We start from the raw sequence: 23,428 nt of genomic DNA, 5'->3' as shown, positions 1-23,428 counted from the left end.
TTTGGGCCAGTGCTGCCCATTGTGAGTGTGAGGAGTGTGGATGAAGCCATCGAGTTCATCAACCTTCGAGAGAAGCCCCTTGCCCTGTATGTCTTCTCCAACAGCAAGCAGGTGGGTCTGGGCTGTGCTCCTCTGCATAGGCACCTCTGCACAGTTGGATCCTGAGCATGGCTGRTCCCAGACACAGCTGCCTGCAGGGTCTGTGTCAGCTCCTTTTCCATGTGAATTGCAGCWTTTGGGGGCCATGAGGGTCCCCAGTCTCCTTCTGGAGGTTCCCAGGTTTGTACATCTCCACCCACACAGGTGGGTCCTGCTTCCTGCCAGGTCTGCCCCAGCTTCCAGGCTCTGTTGTGCCAGCTYAGGAATCCAGGTCAGGGCTTTGCCCTGAAACAACAGCCCCAGGCAGTTTGGGTGGGAGGGCTGAGGAGCACCCTGGGCTGACAAGAAGCCTTTTCATTTTGTGGCTTTTCCAGCTGGGCAAATCCTGCACTGAAGTGGTGTACACTGGCCTCTCTCATGGAACAAAGCAGAGCAAAGGGGGATGGAAGCATCACCTTGAACCCTCCCCGCTCTGGTACATGGTGTTGTGTCCCACCTTGATTTGTTCTGTGCCCTCTCCCATTCTGGCAGCTGATCAGACGGGTGATATCAGAGACCTCCAGTGGTGGCATGACAGCSAACGATGTCATCATGCACTCCGTGGTTCCAGGCCTGCCCTTCGGCGGTGTGGGTGAGTCCCTGCTCCACCCCACACACCTGCATTGGACCAGCACCAGCCTYTGAGACAGGTGCTGGGTCTTTGAAAATTCAGGAACTTTCAGCTGCATTTTCCCATTAATGTTATTTTCTGGAGAGGGTTGCTTTGTCAAAAGGCCCATTAGTGTTTTGGWTATGCAATGAGCAGGTCCTCACTCATTCTTGCAGCTAAAAAAGCAGCTCTTTGCTTCTCTGCATGACCAAACTTCCCCTGTGTCCTGGGGGCTGCCAAATCAAATTTGAGAAGCACAGGTGTCCCTGTGCAYGGTGTGACCTGCCTGGCTGTGTCCCTCAGGTCACAGTGGGATGGGCGCCTACCAYGGCAAGTTCAGCTTTGAGACCTTCTCCCACCGCCGCGCCTGCCTSATCAAGGAYCTGAAGATGGAGGCTGTGAACAAGCTGAGGTATCCACCTGGCAGCATGGAGATGGTGCATTTGGCCAAGCTCTTGCTCCTGAAGCAGTGTCACAGGAGCAGGGTGGGACAGTTCATCTCGGCCCTGCTGGCGGCTCTGAAAGCCGTGGTGGCAAAGGTGAGCTCTGGGTCTCTGCTGTCCCTGTGAGTGTGGGCTCCCAGCTCTGTCCCCTGAGCTCCACCTGCACTCAGCCTCCATCACCCCATTCCCTTGGGCTCTGCTCCCTCCCTGGAGGACTCATCCCTGTTTCTGTGCCTTTCCAGCTGCTGTTCCCCCAGCAAGAGGGGTGATGGCCAGCCAGCCCTTGGACCCGCCGCTCACCCCTTACAGTCCTGCTGCTGAACTTCTCTTTGCTGCAATTTCATTCCTTCCAAGGCAGCCAATGCACTGAAGAGGTAGAAGACAACAAAATGCACCTAAACAGTGACTCCCCACCCAACTTGAAGGCTCCAGCTCCTGCTGAAACAGGAATCCATCCAGACCTAGGCCATGGGTCATGCCTGAGCAATGAGTGGCAGATGAAAGGAAACAGCATCCACCCTGCTCTGTAAACAGGAGCTAGTCTAGAAACTCCTGGGAACGTGGGAGTGTTTGGCACGAGGGTATCTAAACAAAGCCAGGGTTACTGAGCCTGTTATCTGTGTAATGCCTCACCTGATCCCCACAGGAAGCTGGCTCATCACAGCAATAAGCCTGGCACCATGTGGGTCTCACTGCAGGGGACAGTCCAGGCTGGTTGTCCCCTGARCAGAGGAAAGGAGCCTCGAAGAACCTGCAGCATCTCATCCTTGAAGGGGCTCATGATGGCATGGGTGATGCTCATTGCAGGGAAACCACCCTTAGCCATCCAAGGTGTGCAAAGGCCACCTGAACTGATGGCAAAAGCCACCTGAGCTGTGGCCACGCTGTCCCAAGGACTCAAGAAGTGCCTGGGACTGTTGCGCTGCTGCATTTCTGGGGCAAAGACAGGGCACTGCTCTGACTGGAGCCCCAGRTTTGGGACATCCTTGTCCAGAGTGGCAGAGCAGCCATAGCCACCTCCTCTGTAACTGAATTTCAGGGGTTTATTGATTTTTGGACAGTCTTTTACCTCCAAATTTGTGACTGAGAGCTGACCTTGACCCTTGCTGAATAAAACCTTGTTTTTACTGCGAAGGCCACCAGGGGCAGAGCAAGACCCACGTGTGGATGTTSCCTGCTCTGGCCCCAGCCCTGCCCTCAGCCTCCACCCCAAGGAGCCAGCCCGCCTCCAGCCGGGTTTATTCTTTATTGGGCGTTTGTCATGGAGCAGCAGCAGGAGCTGGGCTGTGCTCAGCTCTGCTGGGTGGTGACAGTGTGGGCTGGGGGTCACTGACACKTTCAGTGTGTGCCAGGCAGCCCAGAGCAGCATTTTGGGTGCCAGAGCAGCCTCGGGGCCCCATCCCAATCAATATCTGAGCAAACACTGCCCAACRCTGCCAGGGGCCCTTTGGCTCCTGTGGGGCAGCCGTGTGGCTCAATTTTCCCGCTGGCTGGTCCGTGCTTTGCACGTCCGTCCCTCAGGAAGGGCTTTCACCCCAAAAACAAGTCCCCAAAGTCCTTGGTGCGAGTCATTCTTTGCTGGTCATCAGCTTTATGGCGACGCCGAGCGCCAGCACGGCCACGGCCGCGACCACCGCCAGCACGCGCTTGAACATCAGCTTCTTGGTGACCACGTGGGTGGCCGGAGCGCCGACACCAGACCTGACATCCCGCAGCTCCATCTGGTACGGGGGTCCCTCTGTCCTGATTGATGTGAGCACCACGTCGTTCTGCACGTCCAATCCCGCTGCAGGGAGAGCAGGGTGTGAGGGGTGTGGGGGGATGGAGGGGTTTGGGGGGATTGAGGGGTTTGGGGAGGATTGAGGGGTTTCTAGGGAGGGTTTTGTCCCAGGGCAGCAGCTCAGAGAGTGGACATCTCCAGCTCTCAACCGTATCCCACCCCCAGAGGTGGGACCGGGTGTCAGCCAGGTGAGAGCTGCTCACAGATCGTCCCTCTGTCACCACCCTCCCGAGCCCACGCTCGTAATTACAGCTCTCCCAGTAACTGAGGGTGTCACCCGCTGYATTTCCCCTTTTGTGGGCTTGTTCCTGCCTCGTGGGAGCCCTTCCCAGACCCAACCCCGGGCGTACCGACAGACCCCAACACCGCCCTGGCTGGGAGGTACGTGTGGGGCTGGGGGGCTGACACATCCAAATCCTTGAGGGAGGGTTCGGAGGCCAAGCCTGGCGCCTCTTGTAGTGTTGGCTGGGCCACTCCTGCACGGCGCTGAGCCTGGGGAGGGAACGTGCTGGGTTTAGTCTGGAATTCCCACCCAGCAAAGCTGTGCTGCCCTGCAGCTGTTGGGGCACAAGGTGATGCTCAGGGATGAAGTGGTTTGGGTCACCCTACTCTGAGTTTTGTGTCCCCAAACAAGGGCGGCAGGGGGAACTTTGAGGCCATGGAGAGCATGAGCAGGAGGGAGCTGAGTACAGGGATGTCATGGGAGCGCTGGGGTTTGCTCTGGGCACTGGCCATGAGACCGAGCCCTGCTCATCCCAGCAGGACATTCCCAGTGCAGGGAAGGGCTGTCAGCGCCCGGATTACCTCCAAAGCCGCCTTCTTCCAGTCCAGGCGGGCGATGTAGATGACGAAGCAGGTGCAGAGGATGAAGACACTGACCAGCATGGAGACCCACAGGCCTGCAGAGCRCACACGGCGTCAGCCAAAGCCAGCCCAGCATCCCAGGACAGCAGGGACATCCCGGGACATCAGCCAGGTCAGCAGGGACACGGGGATGGGGTGGTCATGCTGTGGGGCTGCCTGGCACCGGTTACTTCCACCCAGTTGGAGTAAAAGCTGCCAGCAGTGGCCGGAGCCATCCCAGCCCACCCCAGTGCACCCAGACAAGTCAGAGAAGGGCAGAGCCAGGCAGGAGGGTTGTGGTGAGCCCGAAACAGAGCTGATTCTGCCCGTGGGGGGTTTGGGGGTGCGGTGCCCGGGGCTCTGTACCTATGACACCGATCTTGGCCGCGAAGAGCAGCACGGCTGACAGGGGCAAGCCCACTCCGTAGTAAGTCACGCCATTGAGGATGGCACCGAATTTCTGCTTCCCGATGCCTCTGAGCACCCCACTGCAGGCACCCTGTCAGGAGAGGGAGAGGGGCTGGGCCAGGGRGCATCACCTCGGCCAAATTGAGGAGATGACCCAGTCTCTGCCCGTTGTTCCTGTGTCCCTGCCCGGTCCTGTGGGTCACCATCCTTTTATGYGCTCGGTGTTTTGTAAGGGATGATCCCAGGAACTTTGCAGGGTCCTGGTATGGGAGCTGGTGCTCAGTCTGAGGGACCCTGGACTGCCTGACCCACAACGCTGCAGCTGAGCACCAAGGTGATCTTTGGAAAACAGCGGCGTTCCCTGGGACTTACAGTGAGGGCTTCAAACAAGTGGAAGACAATGTAGATCGGCATGACCCACGACACCAAGTCAGCGATCTCCCTGAGGATGGAAGAAAGCTGATGGTCACTTTTGGGAACTGACCTCTAYACATCGAGGCCGAAAGCTGGGGGCACTCACGGGTCCTTGGTGAAGATGTATCCCAGCACATTCTTGGTGGAGGCTAAAATGGCCCCGACGATCACGCAGAACACTCCTGAAAACACAACGAAGGGCTGAGCCCGGCTGGGGGAGAGAGCAGGGGAGAAGAGGCAGGCAGAGGGCTGCAAACCCTCCCTGCTCCACGGGAAGGAGGCCAGGAAGAGGCTTGCCAGGATGCCGTGGACTGACCTGTGCAGATCAGGCTGGTGGTGGAGGATCTCTTGGCTGTCTCGTAGTCGCCGGCGCCCAGCGCGTTCCCCACCTGCACGCTGGCAGCTGTGCCCAGCCCCAGGGGGATCTGCAAGCACAGGGCTCACATGGGACTGTGACGGTGACAGCGGGACAGCCACCCAGCTGAGAGGGTGATGGAGCTCAGGGTTTGATTTAAAACTTCTCCATAGGAGGGGCAGGCAGGAGCAGGGAAATGTTTGGGTGCAGAGRGGGAAGCTGGAGGTTTGCTGGAGCTGATTTTTGCTGTGTGCCTGTCTCAGGACAGTCMCCATGGAGCTCTGGGCCTTACCATGAAAGCCACAACTGACACCTCRTAGATGATGGACTGGACAGAGAGCTCAACGACGCTCAGCAGGCCTGTGGGACAGGAGGGGTCAGTGCTGGCCGTGGGTGCTGCTCTGGGTCAAGCYTGGCCATTTCCTCCCCTCTCCACTRACCTATCAAGAAGCTGCCGATCTCGTAGGTCCACCACTCGATGCACATCATGAGCATGCTGGGGATGGCCAGGGAGGTGAAGCTGTCCCACTCCAGCAGGCACTCTCTGGACCAGCCTGCAGAGAGGACAAACAGCACCCCATGGATGACCAGGCTGGCCATGAATTACATCCCTCAGAGCACCTGAGGTGCTGTTCCTGTTCTCACAGCCAGCAGCTCCTCAGGATCTCCCGCAGCACAGTGTCCACCCCACAACCTCTCTACTGCTGTCYCATGAGCTACAGAGCAGCACAACCCTCAGCTCATCCCTCTCAGGGCAGAGTGTCCGAGGACAACCTCCCTCTTACATCTGTGCTCATCTGGATTTGGGGATGAACCTGCCAAAGGCTCAGCAGAAAGTTTCATTTCTGCAGAATTAATGTTTAGTGCTGAGCACGGAGCTCTGCCGGCGCTCACGCGTGACGAGCTGCTGCCGCTACCTGGGGCACATCGGGCTGGGGTTAATATTTCACCACCAAGAGGAGCAGAATTCCTCTTCTATCAAGAACCCCTGATAGAAGTTTTATGGACACTTTTGGGTTAAGCAGGAAGCAGAGGGAGCAGGGGAGATGCCCTCACCTCCCCAGGTGTTYACGTGGAGTTTCTTGCAGATGATATACAGGAACAAGAAAATGGTTTGCGAATACTGAGCGATGGTGTTGGCCCAGGCAGAGCCCCTGCAGAGGAAGTGAGAAAGGTCATTGGCATCCTGCTCGTGCCCCTGTGAGCCCAGTGCTCCCTGGCCATCACCTGGTGCCCTATTTTCCTCCCCAAGGGACACAGGTGCCACTCACGTGATGCCCAAGTGGAACAYGTGGAGGAAGATGTAGTTCACAGCCACATTGACGACGTTGCCGATGAACCCGCTCAGCACCAGCGGCCACATGATCATCTGCAAAGGGGAGRACATGGGGGGGTCTTCACAAAGGTTTTGGGAGGGAGGTGTGAAGGTCCCTCCAGCCCCGTGCTCAATGCCTTTCTCAGAAAAAAACCCCAAACTTCCAGTGATGTTGCCTGCTTGGAAAATGATTTCCAGAAAAAAAAACCCCCAAACTTCCAGTGATGTTGCCTGCTCGGAAAATGATTTCCAGAAAAAAAAAAAGTGCCAAAATTCCAGTGATGTTGCTTGCTTGGAAAATGATTTCCAGAAAAAAAGCCCCCAAACTTCCAGTGATGTTGCCTGCTTGGAAAAACAGTGTGCTGGAGGTAAATCCCTGATGTGGGGAAACATGAAGGGAGGTGGATGGATACACCTGTCTGTAGGATTGGGTGATCTACAGGGTCAGAGCTGTTTTGGGGCCCCTGGGCACTGGGAATGCTGAGCATGGAAACCCTGAATGTGTGGTGGAAGCGAGCCCTGAGCCAGGGTGGGTGTGAGGACTTCAGGACCCACCTGGTTCTGCAGGTATCTCATCTCCAGGTTATACAGAAAAACCACCTGCAAGGGAAATGGGCAGGTGAGACGAGCCAGCGCTGAGCAGCAGGATGGGGACAGCCTGTCCCCGTGTGCAGGTGGCACCCAGGGTGYCCCCGGGCACTCACCGGGAGGGCAGGGATAAACGCATTCACATAGTGCTGGGTCAGCCTGGGGGCACACAGAGGGGGGCTCAGGGAGGGGCACGGCCACGGCCACCCTCCTCTCAGCCCCRCCACGCCGGGAGGGATGAGGGGACCACCCAACCTGGAGACATCGGGATCCTGCTGGATGAGCAGCATCAGCTGCTCGATGTTGATGAGGATGGCGCAGCAAGGGAAGCAGCAGAGGAGGATGATGATGGCGGCTCGCTGCAGGATCACCCCCACGCGCAGCAGGTTCTTGCTGCCGTAGGTCTGCAAGGTGAGAGGGCAGCAGTGACATCAGCCGGCGCTGGGGTAAAGGGGACCCTGCGGAGCGTGGAGCAGCCCTGACCGCCCTGAAGACCGCCTGGGAGGGATTTGCAGCACGGATCTCCTCGTTATGGGCTTGTTTACCCGGGGATAAGCTTGCCYAGCTCGCAGGAGCAGCCAGGGCTCCATGTGGTGCCTGGACATCATCAGCTGATGCTGGAACCCCCCCATGTCCCCAGGAGAAGTGGCAGCGTGTCCTACCCACCTGTGATATCAAGGTGTCACAAGCTGAAGTCAAACCGTAACCTACAGAGATGGCAGTGACATTTATAACCTGCGGGTTAAAAACACAAAGAGTSAAGGTGAGCATTTAAGGCTTTCAGGTGGGGAGAGGGGCTGAAAGGAAAAGTGGGAGTCTGAAATCTGCTCCGTCCTTTTCCCCTGCCATCTCCCATCCCAGAGTCAGCAGGGAGGGAGCTGGTGCCTGGCACCGGGAGTGCTTACAGCGATGGCCAGCGTGACRGAGGCCAGCTCAACCTTGCCCAGGTGGCCACAGAATATGGAGCTGACAAGGTGGATCAGGAAGATCAGCAGCTGGATCAGGATCTAAGCACGGAGGAGAGGAGAGCCGAAGGTTAGGGATGATGGTGAGCAGTGGGGTTGTGCTGGGTGGGGTCTCCCCTCCCGGGTCCTTACCAGCGGCCCCGCCAGCACCAGCAGCTTCTTCACGTCCTCCCAGAAAGTCTCCGGAATCCAGCGGCGTTTCTTCTTGTAGTTCCCGGGGGTGAGATTGGGGGTGAGATTGCCCTGGCCGGCGTCCTTTTCCTCCCCGATGCCATTCTCCTCGGGGAAGCTCTCCGGCTTCATGCTGCCCTGCCAGGAGAGTGGAGCGAGCCCCTTCCTCCGCGCTCTGTTAAMCCCCGCTGGGGTGAGCAATGTGTAACCACGCGGGGCTGAACTTCAGCCGGGCCRTGGGGAGTGCGGGCAGTGGGGCAGGGCAGGGCACGGAGCCCCGGGAGGGTCCTGACAGCGCAGAGGAGCCCGGCCGCACCCTGCAAGGCATTGCTGCCCGTCCTGAGCCAGCGCAGGGGCTCAGCCGTCCTAAATCCACCCGGCGAGCCCTCCTACCTCTCCTGCTTCAGCACRGCTCCACCGGGCAGCGGGCTGGAGCGCCGTCCTGCCCTTGCAGCAGCGAGGGAGGATTGCTGSCTGTGCGCGGCTCTGGGCAGCGGCTCATTCACTCCCATCACAGGGGCCAGGACAAGCCGGCCCCCTTGGCTCCAGCTGTCCCGGCACAGCCCCGCCGGGTCGGGTTTCACTGGCACCGCTCCCCCAGGCCGAGTACAGAGTCCCTGGCCCGGAGGGAGGCGGGCAGGGCAGGGGAGATGCTGCCCAGGGCAGACCCCACCTGCACGGAGCRGGCGGTGGGCTGGGATAACTCACGGGGCACAGCGAGACACTTTGTCCCTGTCCCCACACTCCCATCCCAAACCTACCAGGATTCTGAGCAGGGCACAGTCTGCCACGTCCTCTAACTGCTGCAGGGGACGCTGGCAGTTTCAAGCTTGTTCGTGTCACATTTTTTCATTCCCAGCCCACAGGCCACCAGCACCAGGTGGGTTGTGGGGTGACAGGGAGGTGCCACACCTCTGCTCTATGAGGTGTTGACCACCCAGGGCYCAGCATGTGACACGTCACAGGCACCAGCTGCAGGTGACATCCCGGGGACAGGCCCAGGGGGACTCAGTGCATTATGGGCTGTTGGCATTATGACATGGGGCAGTTCTCTGATGGCTCTGKGGGGTCGTGCAACACAACCTCCCTCTTCCATGGTGCCCACAGCCACGCAGAAAGCACCTGAGGGGCACAAACCTTGCTTTTGTACCAAAAGGCAACAGTGATCATGTTGTGTCACCCCAAAGCTCAGGGCCAGGAGCAGACCCACATCTTTCCTCTCAACAGCACAGTCGTGCCAATGACCAGGGTCACGCTCGCACCGTATTAAACAGCATAACATTTACTCAGAAAACTTTATTGTATRAAAATCCCACCTTACAAAAGTGCAAAGAAGAGTTGCTTTAGGCGCTGTGCCCGCCCTGCAGAGGGAGAGCGGGGTCAGGGCCGGCACCCAACAGCAGAGTCTGACACCTTCCAGCAAAACCCACTTTGTTCTGTGCTGCCACAGTGGCTGCAAGTGGAGGTTGCCAGGCCAAGATGCTGGCACAGGCTGGCGTGTGAGCAAGTGTGCTGTGGGCAGCAGGAACCCGTGCCATGAGCAGATGACACGGAACAATGTCCCCAGAGAGCAGAACAGCAGCACCAGGTCCCTGTCTCTGTTCTGGGTCAGCCCCAGGACACACTGCCACCTCTCACAAGTGACATCCCAGTGCAGTGCAGGAGAGGAACCAGCTCTCAGGCACTTTCTTTCCCAGGTGCCACATCCTCACCCCCTTTAAGAACTCTTTGTGTGGGATAAAACATAGTGAGGTGACCAGAAACCGTGCAAAGGGACTTCTTGTAAGGCACTGAGGGGCAATTCCTTCCCCCACCATCCTCCTGGGACACTGCCACACACCCTCCTGCTCTGTGCACAGCTCCCCAGGCGTCCCTGGCTTTAGCCATTGCCCGTCAGGAGCCGCACCAGGACTCCCACCAGCAGGACAGCGAYRGCAGCAGCAGCAGCCAGSACCCGGCGCAYGATCACAGCCCTCCACTCCACAGGKGGAACAACAGGGACAACAACGGGCTCCTCCTGGGGGCTGAGCTCGTGCTCAGGCTGCCTCTCGCCCATCACGATGCTCTCAGGCAGGACCACGGTGTCCCCAGTGTCCCCAGTGTCCCCAGTGTCCGTGTCAACAGAGGTGTAACCTGTGGGACAGAGGTGAGCGCTGCAGGAGCTCCCCAGCCAGGGCTTTCCAGGCTGATGCTGCACAAGCACCAGTGACAGTCCTGAGGGTCCTCTCCCAAGGCTTGGGGACACTGGGACAYGCAGCTGCAGCTGTCCCCAGGTGAGGCAGGCAGGGGGTGGCAGTCCAGGCACTTCCCTGGAGCAGCCAGCATTTCTTGTACCCCATTGCAAAGTGCAGAAGCGCTGCTGGCCCAGGACCAGCACCAGGCACTGTGCTCTTTGCAGCCATCTGAGCCTGCAGGACAGACATGGCTGCCACAATTGGGAAGGAAAGGAAGGGGTTGGGTGGAGAATTTGGGCTCCCTCCCTGTGTCAGGCTCAGTTACATACCCTCAGCAGATGTTTTGTTAGCAGCTGTGCCATTGGAGTTCACGTCTTCCACTTGTTCTTTCACTCCAGCTCGGACTTGAGCCTAGAAACACAGGGAAGAGTTGCTCTTCTCAGGGCAAGGGTGTTCTGCCCAGCCCAGAAAACCCTCCACTCTCCCAAGACAAGCATTCTCAGCACCAAATTCCTCCTCTGCTACAGGAGAAGTACACCCCAGTTCCCTTCTTCCTCCTCCTAGAGGGCTGCAGTGTTGTACGGAGACAGGAACTCACTCAGCACCTTTCAAGAATCACCAGAGCAAAGCACAATTCTCACCTCCTCTGCAGCTTTCTTCCAGTCCATGCGGATGACAAAAGTCAAGAAGGAAAGGGCTTGTACAGAGATGCAAATAATCATCCCAACCCACAGACCTGCAGGAAGGAGAAATTACTTCAGAGAGGGCTTGAGGAAAACCTGACACTGYCAGAATGCCCGAGGACTTCAGCCCAAGAACTTTCAAGGAAACAGCTCCAGGGGGAGCTGGAGTAAGCCTGGATTTACTGCCACATACTCAGTGTTGAAACAGCAGCGTGCAATCCAGCCCCACTGATCCAAAGTAAGATGCAGGAATGGGTTCTGGGGCTGAGCCTCCATCCAGGAGGGGGACACACGTACCTACCACCCCCATCTTGGCTGCAAACATCAGGGAGATGCCGATGGGGAAGCCGAGGGTGTAATAGCTGATGGCRTTGGCGATGGCACCCAGCTTCTGCCTGCCCGTGCCCCGCAGCACCCCGCCACAGGTCGCCTGGGGAGAGAGGGCARAGGGGTCACTGTGGGTGACTCTGGGGTGTGGCACAGCCCTGGGGACAGGGAAACCCACAGCACCGTCCTGCCAAGCCAAGAGGGAGCAAAGCCACATCTGGGAGCACGGGGTGTGAGGTTYCTTCACTCCAGACAACGAGCAGATCCCAAAGAGCCTCCCCACAGTGCCCAGCTCCCTCCCCCCAGGACACCACAGGAGGAAACAGCCAAAGTTGCTATCTATTGGATATCCCAGTGTGCTGGGAGAACCTGGTATCTCTGAAGAGCCAGCTGCTCACTTGTGTTGATTTGATAAACCAGTAAAAATCTGGAGTCTTGCCCAGGGAAGAACAGGAGGGAAAATTGGGCTGTTTGCAGCAAGGGGCAGCTACAAGCACAGGGGACACTGAAGTGCTGCAGGCAACACAAGCAGCTGCTTTGGCAGTTTTCTCTGTTTGCCTCTCTTGAACATTTTAACAGATCAAAAGTGAGCTSCAGGCAGATTTACACCCTCACGGCCCCCCAAGCTGCAGAGAGAATCCCTCCCCGTGCTGGAATACTCACTGCTGTTGCATCCAGCAAGTGGAACGGGCCRAAGATGAGCATCACTTTGGACACCAAGCTGACAATCTGCCTGTTGGGAAGGTGTACAGACTGATCAGGGGAAGCAGCAGCACCTGGCCCCTGGTTCTCACAGATCTTCCTCAATCAGCCACAAAGGCTGATCCACTTCCCTGATCCCAGCCTGCTGCCGTGGTAGTGTCTCAGTGTTAGAAGCAGCTGTGCTGCCCAGGGACACTAGGAAATGGGGAGGAACCTTTGAGGAATGTTTGCCAGTTGGAGGTTTATGAACTCTTATCTGTCAGCAGCTTCTGGGGTATAAATAACTCCCTCCAAGAAGGCAATAATACTTGAAAGAAAGCTGTTAACTCACATGTCATTGGTGAAGATGTATCCCACCACGTTCCTGAGGCTTCCCAGCAATGTTGCAACCACCATAGCAAAAACTCCTGCAAGAAAAAGAAATAGTCAAATTGCATCAAGGGCAGCACATCCTGTTCCAGACCCAGGCTCAGACCTAAGGGCTTCTTGTGGCAGGGACTGGACTTTGCTAAACCCGAATGATAGTACAGCAGAGGACGAGTCTATTTTGCTCACATTCTCCCCAGGTACTCCCTCCACCCTCTGGAGTGTGAGGACAGAACACTAAACTGCATTTTGAATTATCAAAGCTTTGGCAGACAGAAAAGATGAGCCAGGATCTTGCCGTGGTCCAAACAAGTGGGTTTGGGTTCCTGTGGGGGTCCCCAGCCCTGTCAGAAGGAAACTGAACCATCTGCTGATCATTGCCCTTCACCCTGCTCTGCAGGACCGGACTGACCTGTGCACAGCAGTGCAACGATGCAGGAGGTCTTGGCTTGCACCACATCCCCCGCTCCCAAGGCATTGCCCACTCGGACACTGGCAGCCACGCTGAAGCCCAGAGGCACCTGAGAAACAGGAGACAGGAGAGGTCAGTGACAGTAGGGCCTGCAGTGACAACAGAGCCTGCAGTGACAACAGAGCCTGCAGTGATTTTCTTCTGCTCCAGAGGGGAATTTGGGACAAATTACTGCAGTGATTTTCCATCTGCAGCACGCCCTGGATGTCCAGCTGCATGCCAGGCTTGGGAAGCATCCCCTGCCTGCCACCAACCCCAGCTTCCCACCTCAGCACTGAGCCACAGGGTCTCTGTTTTGGGGTTCCTCCCAGGCTGTTTGGGGTTTCACAGCCCCAGCCCTTACCATGTATGCAACACCAGAGATCTCGTAGATGATAGATTGTGCACCCAGCTCCACCACACTGATTAGCCCTGCAAAAAATTTTACACCTCCTTCACTGGCTGGAAAGGAGACATCTCATCCCATGGGATAAATGGGAACACCTGCAGCATCCTGCAGACCCAAYCCTGTGGGTGAGGAGGCTGCTGGCAGGGGGGTCTGGGGACACTCTCAAGCAGCAGCCACCAGGAATCAGCGAGAAAAGAGGATTTGGACTCACCAGCCAAGAAGCTCCCGATCTCAAAGGTCCACCACTCGATGCACATCATGACCATGCCAGGCACTGCCAGCCAGATGAAGGAGCCCCAGTCCACGAGGCACTCCCTGCTCCAACCTGCAACAAGGAGGTGAAGCAGAATGAACATGTCMTCCCTCTCCTCCTCCAAAGGGGAACCACATCCTCTCCTGGACACCCTCTGCAGCTCAGAGGACATCACAGGACATCAGCCCAGGATTGCTGCTGGGCCATGCTGCATCCCTGAGATGGAATATTTGACAAGAATGTGTTTGGAGCTGCAGTAAAGGCCTTGAGGACATGGCTACAGCRTCTTCCCACTGTGAGGAGATGGCAATCCCTTTGTCAGATGCTGGTGACAATGCCAAATTCCCAGGGCCAGACTCTGGTATTCTGAAGGATCAGGTTCTAGCAGTACCTCCCCAGGTCTTCACATGGACCTTCTTCCACCACATGTAAAGGAYGAGGAGGATGACCTCGGTGTACTGAGAAGCCACATTAGCCCAGGCAGAGCCCCTGGGGAGAGAGACAAGCAGGTCACAAGTGACATACTTCCCCACCTCCTCAGCCACAGCAGGAGAGACCCACAGGCACCCACAGCAGCCTTGCTGCAGATTTGGGACGGATCCCTCCAGCCTCAGCTTTGCAGGTGGGGAGCTGAGGGGAGAGGGTGACAAAGCTGGGCACCCAGAACACACCCCCAGCCCTGAGCAAACCCCTGCACCCAGGGAGGGACTGTCCCCAGCCCTGCTGGCACTTACACCATGCCCAGCTTCAGAGCGTAGAGGAGGAAGGCGTTCATGGCTGCATTGAGGATGTTGGCCACAATCCCGGTCACCACCTGAGGCATGATGATCTCCTGGAAGCCAAGGAAGAACTTTGGAATTCGCTTCCCCAAAACACAGTCCAAGGCCCACCCAGTGAACACAAGGGGGACCTTCAGCAATGCCCAAGGAGAAAGCCAAGAATAAAGCTCCTGTTCTAGGTGAGGCTGGGCTGTGTTAGACCAGCAGAGCTCAGGATCTCGTGCAGCCCATAAAACACACAGTTGGGACACAGGAAATGGAGGCAGCTAAAGGTGATTGCCRTGAGCTCAGCCAGGGCTGCCTGGGGAGCTGTGCATCACACACTGCTCAGCTCAGCTCTCCTCTCCTCAGAACAGGCTGAACTTAGACCCCCAAGCTTATCCATGTTYCTGGGAATACCTTTATTCCATGGCTGATTGTACAATACCTGACTCAGCAAATATCTTGTCAGCAGCTGGTACAGGAACGCTGCCTGCAAAAGTGAGGATTCAGTTCATCACCACACTGTGGTTCAACAGCCAAGTGACCATGAACACTGATTGATCAGACCCCACCACCTTTTTCCAAAATCTCTGTGCTCCAGCTGAAGCACTGCCAGTACCCAAACCCAAGAGTGACAGATGGAACATCCCATTCCCATTGGCCAGTCTCCAAATGGGAAATCTCCAATGCTTCCTCATCAGCATGAGAAAGGCTGAAAAGTTTGGAAGAAAGGCTAAAGAGGTTCTGCTCCCTGCCTCAGAGGAGTCAGAGCCCAGCTGCTGTGAGTGTAGGAACAGCTCCAGCCTTAATCTCAGGGCTCGGAGTGAGCCTGGAGGCCCTGGTGCCAATGTCCACCACCAGCTCCATGGCCACAGCAAAAACCTCTGCACAGGAGGATGAGAGATCCCCTTGTGCTGGTCCAGCAGCTGCTGGCCAGAGCACATCTGCTATAGCACAAGGTCAAGGGGCACRTTGTAAAACCCCAAACCTGCCCTGTGAGCCCCACAGCAAAGGCCCTCCCTCCTTTCCCTGATGTTACCAAGGGATAYAGAGCTTCTAAAAGCTTTAGCAGAGACTTACAGGAAGTGCTGGGATAAAGATCATCACGTAGAGCTGAGTTAACCTGGAAAGGGAGTTGTTTCCCCAGTTAATGATCCAGCAGAGTAAGAGCCAAGCCAAACAGCGTTGCACTCAAGCTCCAGAGAGCCTTGATTTCAACACTACATGGCAAATGGCTGATCCAGAAGGGCTGGATCTCACYCCTGACCTGGAGACCTCGGGGTCCTGTTGGAGGAGCAGGAGGAGCCTCTCGGTGTTGATGAAGAGGGCCCAGCAGGGGAAGCAGAACAGCAGCAGGATGAGGATGCCTCGCTGCAGGATGGTGCCCACCTGCTTCAGGTTCTTGCTGCCGTACGTCTGAGGCAGGAGAGAGGGTCAGGGTGAGCACCACAGGGAGCCAAAGGGTCTGGGCAAACCCTCAGGATAATTAAATGTCTTTCCCATGCCCTGCAGCTACGAATGCCAGGCTGGTTGGGTGTAATGCTCATAGGCAAATTGCAAATCCTTTGGTACCCAGGCACGACCCAGGGCTCCTTGGGGAGGGAGCAGGCTTCAGCCAGGGTGTCTGCAACCCTGTTCTGTSTGGCAGCTGCCATCCCCCTGTCCTTTATGCCCAGATCACCCTGCACTGGAGGCRACACCACCAGCAAACCCCAGCAGGCACAGGAAGGGGGGAGCTGCTACTGACCTGGGTCATCAGCGTGTCACATGCTGAGGCTAAGCCCGAACCGATGGAGATGCCAGTCACGTTGATGACCTGGAGGACAGACAGGGAACTGGCCCACAGCATCGTGTCCCTCCCAGCTGGGTGGGGAGACAGTTCTGCTACAAGTTTTTGGGAAGTTTTCCAGTCCTTTTCTCTTTGTCAGAATAACACAGTCTTGTTAACTAAAGAGCCTCCTCTCCTCTCTGGTGGGGGAAAGGATCCTCTAGCAAGGGGGAAGATCTAAAGGACCACAACAAAGAATTCTGCTCTTGGCTACACTCCCAGGTCTGGTGGGTTCAGAGAGCTGGCCAGAGGCTCTCAGGTGCTGGCCTTGCACTGGCACAGACACTGACTGCTCAGCTGCCCTCTCCTGCCTGTGCTCAGGGCCAAAGGAAGAACAGGGCCTTCCCATACACATTTGGTTTTTCTATTTCTTCTCTTTTTGGTGACACCTAATTCATCTGTTTTAAATCCAAGGGGAATCAGAGCAATACTTACAGACACGGCCAGGGTCACAGCGTCCAGCTCGGCCTTCCCCAGRTGGCCACAGAAGATGGAGCTGACCACGCTGATCAGGAACCCCAGCAGCTGGGCAAAGAACTGCGATGAGAAGGGAAGGAGATGGTGAGATGAGGACCTGTTAGGGCTTGTGGAACACCACCCCTCCACCAGGAGCTGGGCTATGAACACTCAGGTTTCCTGGTGTTTCTGTCCACTCCTCGAAGCCAGGGCTCTGCTGAGGTTCTGGGGATTCATCCCCACTTGCCCAGCACTGCTGGGCAGGGGAGGCASCTCCAGGACTCACATGGGCTCTTGGTGGCTTTGTCTTTGAGTGYAAACATCTACCTGCCCTGTGGTATTTTGGTGTTACATAGCCTATCTGCCAGATGACCTCGTTTAAGAGAGGCTTAATGRCTTCACTAGAAATCCTCTTTCCCAGGATGAAGGCTGCACAGAGAAGGGAAAATAAAMCATCCCAGTGCTTTTCCGCATTTGCGTGCATCTGTGGAAAACTTTCCTCCAAAACCACAACATCCTCTCCTCCTGGAGAGGCACCAAGGCCGCTCTGCGTGCTCCTTGCCAGCAGCGTGTTAAGATGCTGCAGCAGACATTGCACTCCAGCACTCCAGACCTCCTTTTGCCTTGGCAAGAGGACATCCCCTCCACAAGCCTCCAGAGYAGAGTCATGGCACAGCTCAAACCCAGATGGTAGGAGTTAGGGACATTTATACCCACTGAGGGGTGGGTACAGCTGGAAACCGTGCCCAGGAGCTGTTCATGCTTCTTTCCACTTAGCAGTTAGCAAACCAAGAGCCCAGTGCTGCTGGAGAAAACAGCTCTGTGGGGTCAGAGGAAGAGCAGAACAATTCTTTTCCTCTTCAGACCTCCCACTGCTGCCTGCAGATGCAATCCCGCKGCCAGGCCCGGGCATGTTGGACCTGCTGCTGTGAGTAATCCCATCAGGAGGGCTCTGTACCTCCACCATCATCCCAGTGTGGTGTTTATCATGAAATGATCATTAAACAGCAGCTGGARCTTTGGTTTGAGGTGTCTGTGCACGTGGAGGAGCAGGCTGTGCTGCTGGCAGGACGGCYGAGGGGACTGAGAGGGTTTGATGTGTTTAGCTTCAGAAACTGAAACTAGTCTGATCTTCCTCTGCTGACTGAGTAGAGCAGGTGAGGGATTTGATGTCAGGGAGGGCGCCTCTGAGAAGTTTAACAGTTGGTACTTATTTACCAGATATAGCAGAAAAGYAAAAACACAGAATTTCACACGCAATTGGTTAAGACCAGAGCTGTGGTGCGTGGTTCCCCTTTGTGGAAGCCTCTGTGAAATGAGCTCAGCACCGTCACTGCCAACTGCCAAAGGGTCCATTTTCCCCCAAAGGGTCCAGACAAATGGAAAACGCTGTTCCAGTCCGGGGAGGATTTCAGGACAGCGAGTCACAGGGTACCTTTGCACCCAGAGCCTGCTCGAAGGGCGCATGGACCTGGCACGAAGCGAAGTGATTCGCTTGTCACCCAAGGGGTGAGCGCGGTCGGGGCTGCAGCCTGGTTTCACTGAGCAGTTTAACAGCTTATTCCCCTTTCCCGAGCCCGCCACTGCTCTTCCAAAGCCACGCCGCAGGGAAGCAGGGACCATGCTGGGCAGCAGCGAGAGCTCCTGGGGCAAAGAATAAGGATCCGGCGCCAGCCCAGGCGTGACGAGTGACAGAGGGACCGCGCTGGCGCCGGCCGGGGCGGGAGGCACATCCCCGGTCGTAGAGCCGTGCCCGGGGGCTGGAGGCAGCCGAAGCCCGGCGGCACGGAGCCAGCAGGGCCCGAGGTTTCCCTCCTCGGCATCCCTGAACGCTCGGGGAGTGCTGCCCGGTTCCGGGCGACCGAGCGGTTCCGCACCTCCGGAGGGAGGTCACCGTGTTCCCGGGGTGTCCCCCGGGTATCCCCCGCGTCCCTCCCCGCCCACCCCGCGCAGGGTCTCACCACGGGCCCCGCCAGCCGGGCCAGCTCGAAGCACTCCTGCCGTGCCCCCGCGGGCAGGAGGCGCCGGGCGCCCCGCAGGCACCGCGCTGTCGCCATCGCCCGCCGCTACCGCCCGCGCCGCCTCCGCCCGCCGTACGAGCACGGCCGGGCCGCCTCCGCCCCCGGGAACGCGGGGCTGTGGGCGGGGCGGCTCGGCACGGCACGGCTCGGCACGGCACGGCTCGGGCAGCTCCGTGCTCCGGTCAGGGCTGGGACCCTCCGCCGAACGGCAGCGGGACCCCACGGCCGCGCTCCGACCGCGTGGGGGCAGCTGGGGATTCCCCACACACACGTGTTGGCCGGAGCCAGAGCCCATCGGGGGTTTTTTGGGGAATGGGGATCCCCTGCCTGTGTTGRTGTTTGGGGATCTGCTGTGATAAGAGCAGGGGACCCCCTGTTTGTTCCCCGATATCTGGAGCYCTCCCGCTCATGGGCTCTGGGATGGGGATCCGGAGGTGCAGAGATCCCCAGGTGGTGGCTGTGGACTGAGGAACTCCTTGTGGGGCGATGGTTTAGGACACGCTCGGTGCTGTCTGCCAGCCCGATCCCCCAGCACAGGGACAGGAACAGGACATCTGACCAAAGAAATAGCCCCTCTGCCATCAGCACCACGGAAACTGTGGAGGGCAGCCGGCTCTGGGCAGCCTCCCCTTCTCCTCCATCCACCCACCAATACCTCATGAGCAGGGATTGTCCCTGATCCAGGAATTCCCACCCARCAGGCCGGTGCCCAGTGGTGAAGCTGGCAGGGTGAGGAGGCTGGAATGGTTTTGTTTGCCCAGCGCCTGGCAAGAAGCAGATTTGGTTTGGGTGGGAGGCTGGGTTGTTACAGGAGTGAAATTTTACCTAAGTGYAGGTACTCGTAACCAAGCAGCTGTAACCAAATCTATTTCTAACGCACGGAAAATGACAGTGGAAARTGGGGCTCGGTTTTCCAGCTGTTTAAATGCTGCCCTGGTGCCTTATAGCTGTGGTGCCACCAGCCAGAAWTGTAAAGTCTCGTTAATGTTTCACTTATCCTTTTGTCCCTACAAATACAATGTGACGTCATGAAAAATTGTATAGCAGTAGTGGTGAGTCAGAGTCACAGTCATTCTGATTTTATGTGCCCAGATGAAATCAGCGTTTTTCAGGACAAAAAAAGGCTCCTTTCAGTGATCCTTCCCTCCTCCCCTGTGGCCAGCAGAGCGGTGGTTGCGGGATGGTGCTGCAGGCGCAGCTATGAAGAAACAGAAAAGGTGATAAGTGGTGGTGTGACTGTCACCAGCCTGGCTGMGAGATGGCCGGAGGGTTCCTGAGGTGACATTATCTCCCCTGGAGACAGAGGGGAAATGATAAGGCTCAGATGGCGCTATTCGTGGTCCTCAACGAGCAGTGCAAGTGTGAGTCCCTTTGAAGTTTGCTGGTGACCCTGCTGAGATCAATACCCTGGGCTGRTGAACAGCAGGGAGAGAATCGGGCAGAAACCTGCGGAAAAGGACTTTGAAAATAATAAAAAAAAAAAGTTCATCTTTTCAGGCTGGGGGAGAAAAGTTCCCTCCCAGTCCCAGGAACCAGGTCCTGGACTAGCCCCCGGTGAGCCAAACACACACAGAAGAGCTGTGATTGAAATCCTTTTCCTTGCATTTTGCTGGTGCTGTTTGAAATCAACTCAGGTCGCTTTCAGAAGCGCTGTTTTTTTTTTCCTTGGTGACGCGTGGATCCCAGTCCTGCTGGAAAGAGGCAGAACGGGCACCCCAAAACCTGAGTTGATGAGCAGGGGTGCCCTGAGGCCTCCCCCATCACTGGCACAACAGACCTGGCACTGCCTCTGTGACAGGGACCAGGACCTTGCCAGCTGCCCGATGGGATTCAGTGAGACTCATCTTCCGGAGCCCACAGACAATGAGGACGGTCAAAGGTACCACCAGCTGCCCTCAGCAATCCGGATATTAACAGGATTGCGACACCAGTTAGGAGAATTTGAAAGGTCAAATTCCGCTGAACAATAACTCGGACATTTTAGACCTCCAGTGAATCCGGAGCAGAGTTTTGGGAGGATGATACCTTAACACGGACCTCTTTAAAGGAGTTAATGTGTGACCAGCCACAAACCAGCTGGAGCAGGCAGATGGCCTGCYCTGCTGGACCTGGTTTCAGCAGTCGGGACCCTGCACAGTGCTCAGCGAGGGTGATGCGACTCCAGAAGAAAACAGCTGAGATGAGAAGGATTGCAGCAGACTTGCATCATGTGCAGAGCAGAATTATCCTTTTTTTTCCTGCAGATTCCCAGCAGGATGGTTGCCCTGGGCTTCCTCTGGATATGTACGTTCATATTCTGAAACACATCTTGCTGTAAAATACACCCCATAAATGTATTTGTGATTAAGAGCTACCAAATAAGAAAAAAGTCAGAACACAATGGATTTATGTTCAACATGGAACTGTTTGAAGTGTGTGCCTTTCCTTCAAGAGACCTTGCTGCTCGCTGATATCTGCATACTGTGAAAAATCCACTCCCCTCAGTGCAACATGGAGTTCAGAATACAGCTGAATTAAAAACGAAAGAGATTTTTGCAATCAAATTAGTTTTTATGGAAGCTTCATACCAATAGGATCAGATGATCAGGGCCATCAATGGGTACTTAGGGAAAATCATGTTTAAATAAGTGCCRCATCCAGACGATTTTTGAACACTTCCAGGGATGATGACTCCACCACTACCCTGGGTAGCCTCTTCCAGGTCTTGACCACCCTTTTGGTGAAGAATTTTCCCCAAATATCCAACCTGCTGCAGCTCGAGGCCRTTTCCTCTTGTCCTATCGCTTGYTACCTGGGAGGAGAGACCGACCCACACCTGGCTACGATCTCATCCCAGGGAGTTTTGGACCGCGAAAAGGTCCTCTTGAGCCTCCTTTTTTTCCTGGCTGAGCACCTTTAGCTCGCTTCCCGGTCGCGGTCGCGGTCCCCGCTTGCCGTGCGCGGTGTTCCCGGCAGATGGCACCGGAGCCCCGCCGGTCCGGGGTTCCCGCAGGCGCTCCCGCAGCACCGGGAGCGGACAGGGACGGGGATGGACCCAGATCCCTCCTTCCAGCCGTTCTTGTTTCCGCCCCTCGGGCTCTGCACTTCTAACCCTGCCTCGTTTTGTGTTTGTATTTTTCCATGCCGACAAGACCCTAAAAAGCACCGTGTGTGTCTATTAAACATCCGGGAAAATGCCAAAATTTGCCAATCATTTGCCAAATACACGCCAAATATTTGGCAAATACTTCGGACAAAAATACTTTAGTGAAAAATATAGTATGTACTAGTCAACCCGGGTGCAATATAATAAAAATCAGAGCTTATAAGAAATGAATAGGAGTTAGAAAAAATGCAGATAGGCAATGGCTCTATATGAACAAGAAACTGCTTGTTAAAAGCCCTGGGATGCTGTCCTGATTCTTTAATTCCAGTGTCTCAAGCTGGATTTTAAATGAGAATCTGTGATTCTGCTGTAGAAGYAGCACCTGGGCAGACACCCACCACATTTTAAGTGCTTTCATGGAGTAATCTCAGTTCAGTCACAACTCACCTAGTGATTTTTTTTTTTAAAGAACAGCTGTTTCCTCATTTTATTTTCTTGTTCTTTAAAATAGAAATGCTTTTGGCTTGTTCTGTATTTCAGAGCATCTTCYTCCTGCTTTGYTCACTAAAAATGGGGCCAGATGCATTAACTGCAGCCATAAATATTATTTTTACAGCAGAAYATTTATCTTGCTGCATGGGTTGGTTGAGTTCAGGGTTGCAGACTTAAAAAACAGCTTMATTGCCCTGAAGAACCCAGATACTTAATTAAGGCAGATAAGGCAGGACAAATAAAAAACAAGACAAAACTTCTCTTGCTTTGAACCACCTCTAGGGAGCAGGTCTTGGCAAGAGAAAAGAGAGATTGTAAAGCTGTAATAATAATAATAATGATAATTAATTGTATTTATAAAGCATCCCCTAATGGCTCTGGMTGCTACACAACGATTTTAAATACAATTGAAAGCAGCAACGATAACGAAGAACCGAATAGGGAAGGGTCATAAAAATAAAGGTGGTTTTTTTTCTGTAGATAGTAAGATTTAAGTGTGCTGTTTGGGGGCTCTTCTTCAGCGTGGACAAACGGACAACAGTCAGGAGCAGCTGAGGATCCTACAGTGAATTCTGCAGGCTTGCAGATTGCAGACTTTGATTACAAAGAGCAAAAACATTTTACAGCCTGGTTTGCATGTCACCGTCTCTGCTTTATTTCCTTTCTGTATCCCAGCCAGCCAGACCGTGTAACTCAATGCAGCCCAATTTACGTTTRTGCTTCTGGATCGGCTTTCAGGTTTTTCTGCCTGCATTTGATAGGGGTAAATATGTATTTATGGTCGATTTTGGAAACAAAACAGGGAGCCCCTCCATGGGCTTTAGGAAGGATGGATCTACCTTCACGGGGCCAGTGGGAATTCACAGAATGGTTTGGGTTGGGAGGGATCTTATTGAACAAATCCTATGAGGAGTGKCTGGGGTTGTTTAGCCTGGAGAAAAGGAACCTCAGGGGTGATTTTATCACTCTCTACAAGTGAAGTTGTAGCCAGGTGAGTGTCAGCCTCTTCTCKCAGGCAACCAGTGACAGGACAAGAGGACACAATCTTAAACTGTACCAGGAAAGGTTTAGGTTGGGCATTAAGAATTTCTTCACAGAAAAAGTGATTGGGCACTGTAATGGGCTGTCCAGGGAGATGTGGAGTCACCATCCCTGGAGGTGTTTAAGGACTGGATGTGGCACTCAGTGCTTTGGTCGATTGACAGACGGTGTTCAGTCATAGCGTGGACTCGATGACCTCAGAGGTCTTTTCTCAACGTGGTTGATTCTGTRAGATGCTCTGGGTGCGATCACAGCTCTCCCACGGGCACTTTCCACCGGARCAGATTGCTCAGAGCCACATCCAGCGTGTCCGCGGGCACTTCCAGACACGGGGCACCCACACCTTCTC

The 23,428-nt window shown here is 55.6% G+C and overlaps 3 protein-coding genes across 4 annotated transcripts in view; 1 reads left to right on the top strand and 2 right to left on the bottom strand.

Moving 5' to 3' along the window:
- Positions 1-2,335, top strand: part of ALDH3A2 (aldehyde dehydrogenase 3 family member A2) — a 12,707-nt gene extending 10,372 nt beyond the window's left edge. The window contains exons 10-11 of the mRNA XM_057371931.1: positions 1,052-1,287; positions 1,434-2,335. Coding sequence (XP_057227914.1) covers positions 1,052-1,287; positions 1,434-1,460 — 263 coding nt within the window. The 3' untranslated portion in view covers positions 1,461-2,335. The remainder of the gene's footprint in view (positions 1-1,051; positions 1,288-1,433) is intronic.
- On the bottom strand, positions 2,049-9,033 carry LOC130576931 (multidrug and toxin extrusion protein 1-like). Of its 2 annotated transcripts, XM_057371925.1 has the most exons (18): positions 8,424-9,031; positions 7,992-8,168; positions 7,800-7,901; positions 7,561-7,629; positions 7,150-7,298; positions 7,011-7,053; positions 6,862-6,906; positions 6,263-6,360; positions 6,048-6,145; positions 5,432-5,545; positions 5,284-5,351; positions 4,953-5,061; positions 4,743-4,818; positions 4,595-4,664; positions 4,181-4,313; positions 3,776-3,870; positions 3,322-3,463; positions 2,049-2,977 (listed from the first exon to the last, which is right to left on the bottom strand). In XM_057371925.1, exons 2-18 carry the CDS (start codon positions 8,160-8,162, stop codon positions 2,760-2,762), a joined length of 1,800 nt encoding a protein of 599 aa, XP_057227908.1. In that variant the 5' UTR covers positions 8,163-8,168; positions 8,424-9,031; the 3' UTR covers positions 2,049-2,759. The 2 variants fall into 2 exon arrangements, with proteins under 2 accessions (XP_057227908.1, XP_057227907.1); XM_057371924.1 differs by having other exon boundaries at positions 7,011-7,298; positions 8,424-9,033.
- A 214-nt stretch (positions 9,034-9,247) lies between these two features.
- Positions 9,248-18,541, bottom strand: SLC47A1 (solute carrier family 47 member 1). The gene is made up of 17 exons (XM_057371926.1): positions 18,402-18,541; positions 16,420-16,521; positions 15,904-15,972; positions 15,424-15,572; positions 15,237-15,279; positions 14,602-14,646; positions 14,130-14,227; positions 13,787-13,884; positions 13,354-13,467; positions 13,098-13,165; positions 12,695-12,803; positions 12,248-12,323; positions 11,878-11,947; positions 11,185-11,317; positions 10,846-10,940; positions 10,534-10,615; positions 9,248-10,163 (listed from the first exon to the last, which is right to left on the bottom strand). Exons 1-17 carry the CDS (start codon positions 18,495-18,497, stop codon positions 9,910-9,912), a joined length of 1,701 nt encoding a protein of 566 aa, XP_057227909.1. The 5' UTR covers positions 18,498-18,541; the 3' UTR covers positions 9,248-9,909.
- Positions 18,542-23,428: the final 4,887 nt, after the last annotated feature.

This window comes from Malurus melanocephalus, unplaced genomic scaffold (assembly GCF_030028575.1).
Source record: "Malurus melanocephalus ecotype Western Australia unplaced genomic scaffold, MMel_1.1 scaffold_162, whole genome shotgun sequence".
Lineage (NCBI taxonomy): Eukaryota > Metazoa > Chordata > Aves > Passeriformes > Maluridae > Malurus > Malurus melanocephalus.
The sequence above is the reverse complement of the archived record's forward strand: the minus strand, read 5'-3'. Positions and strand labels throughout refer to the sequence as shown.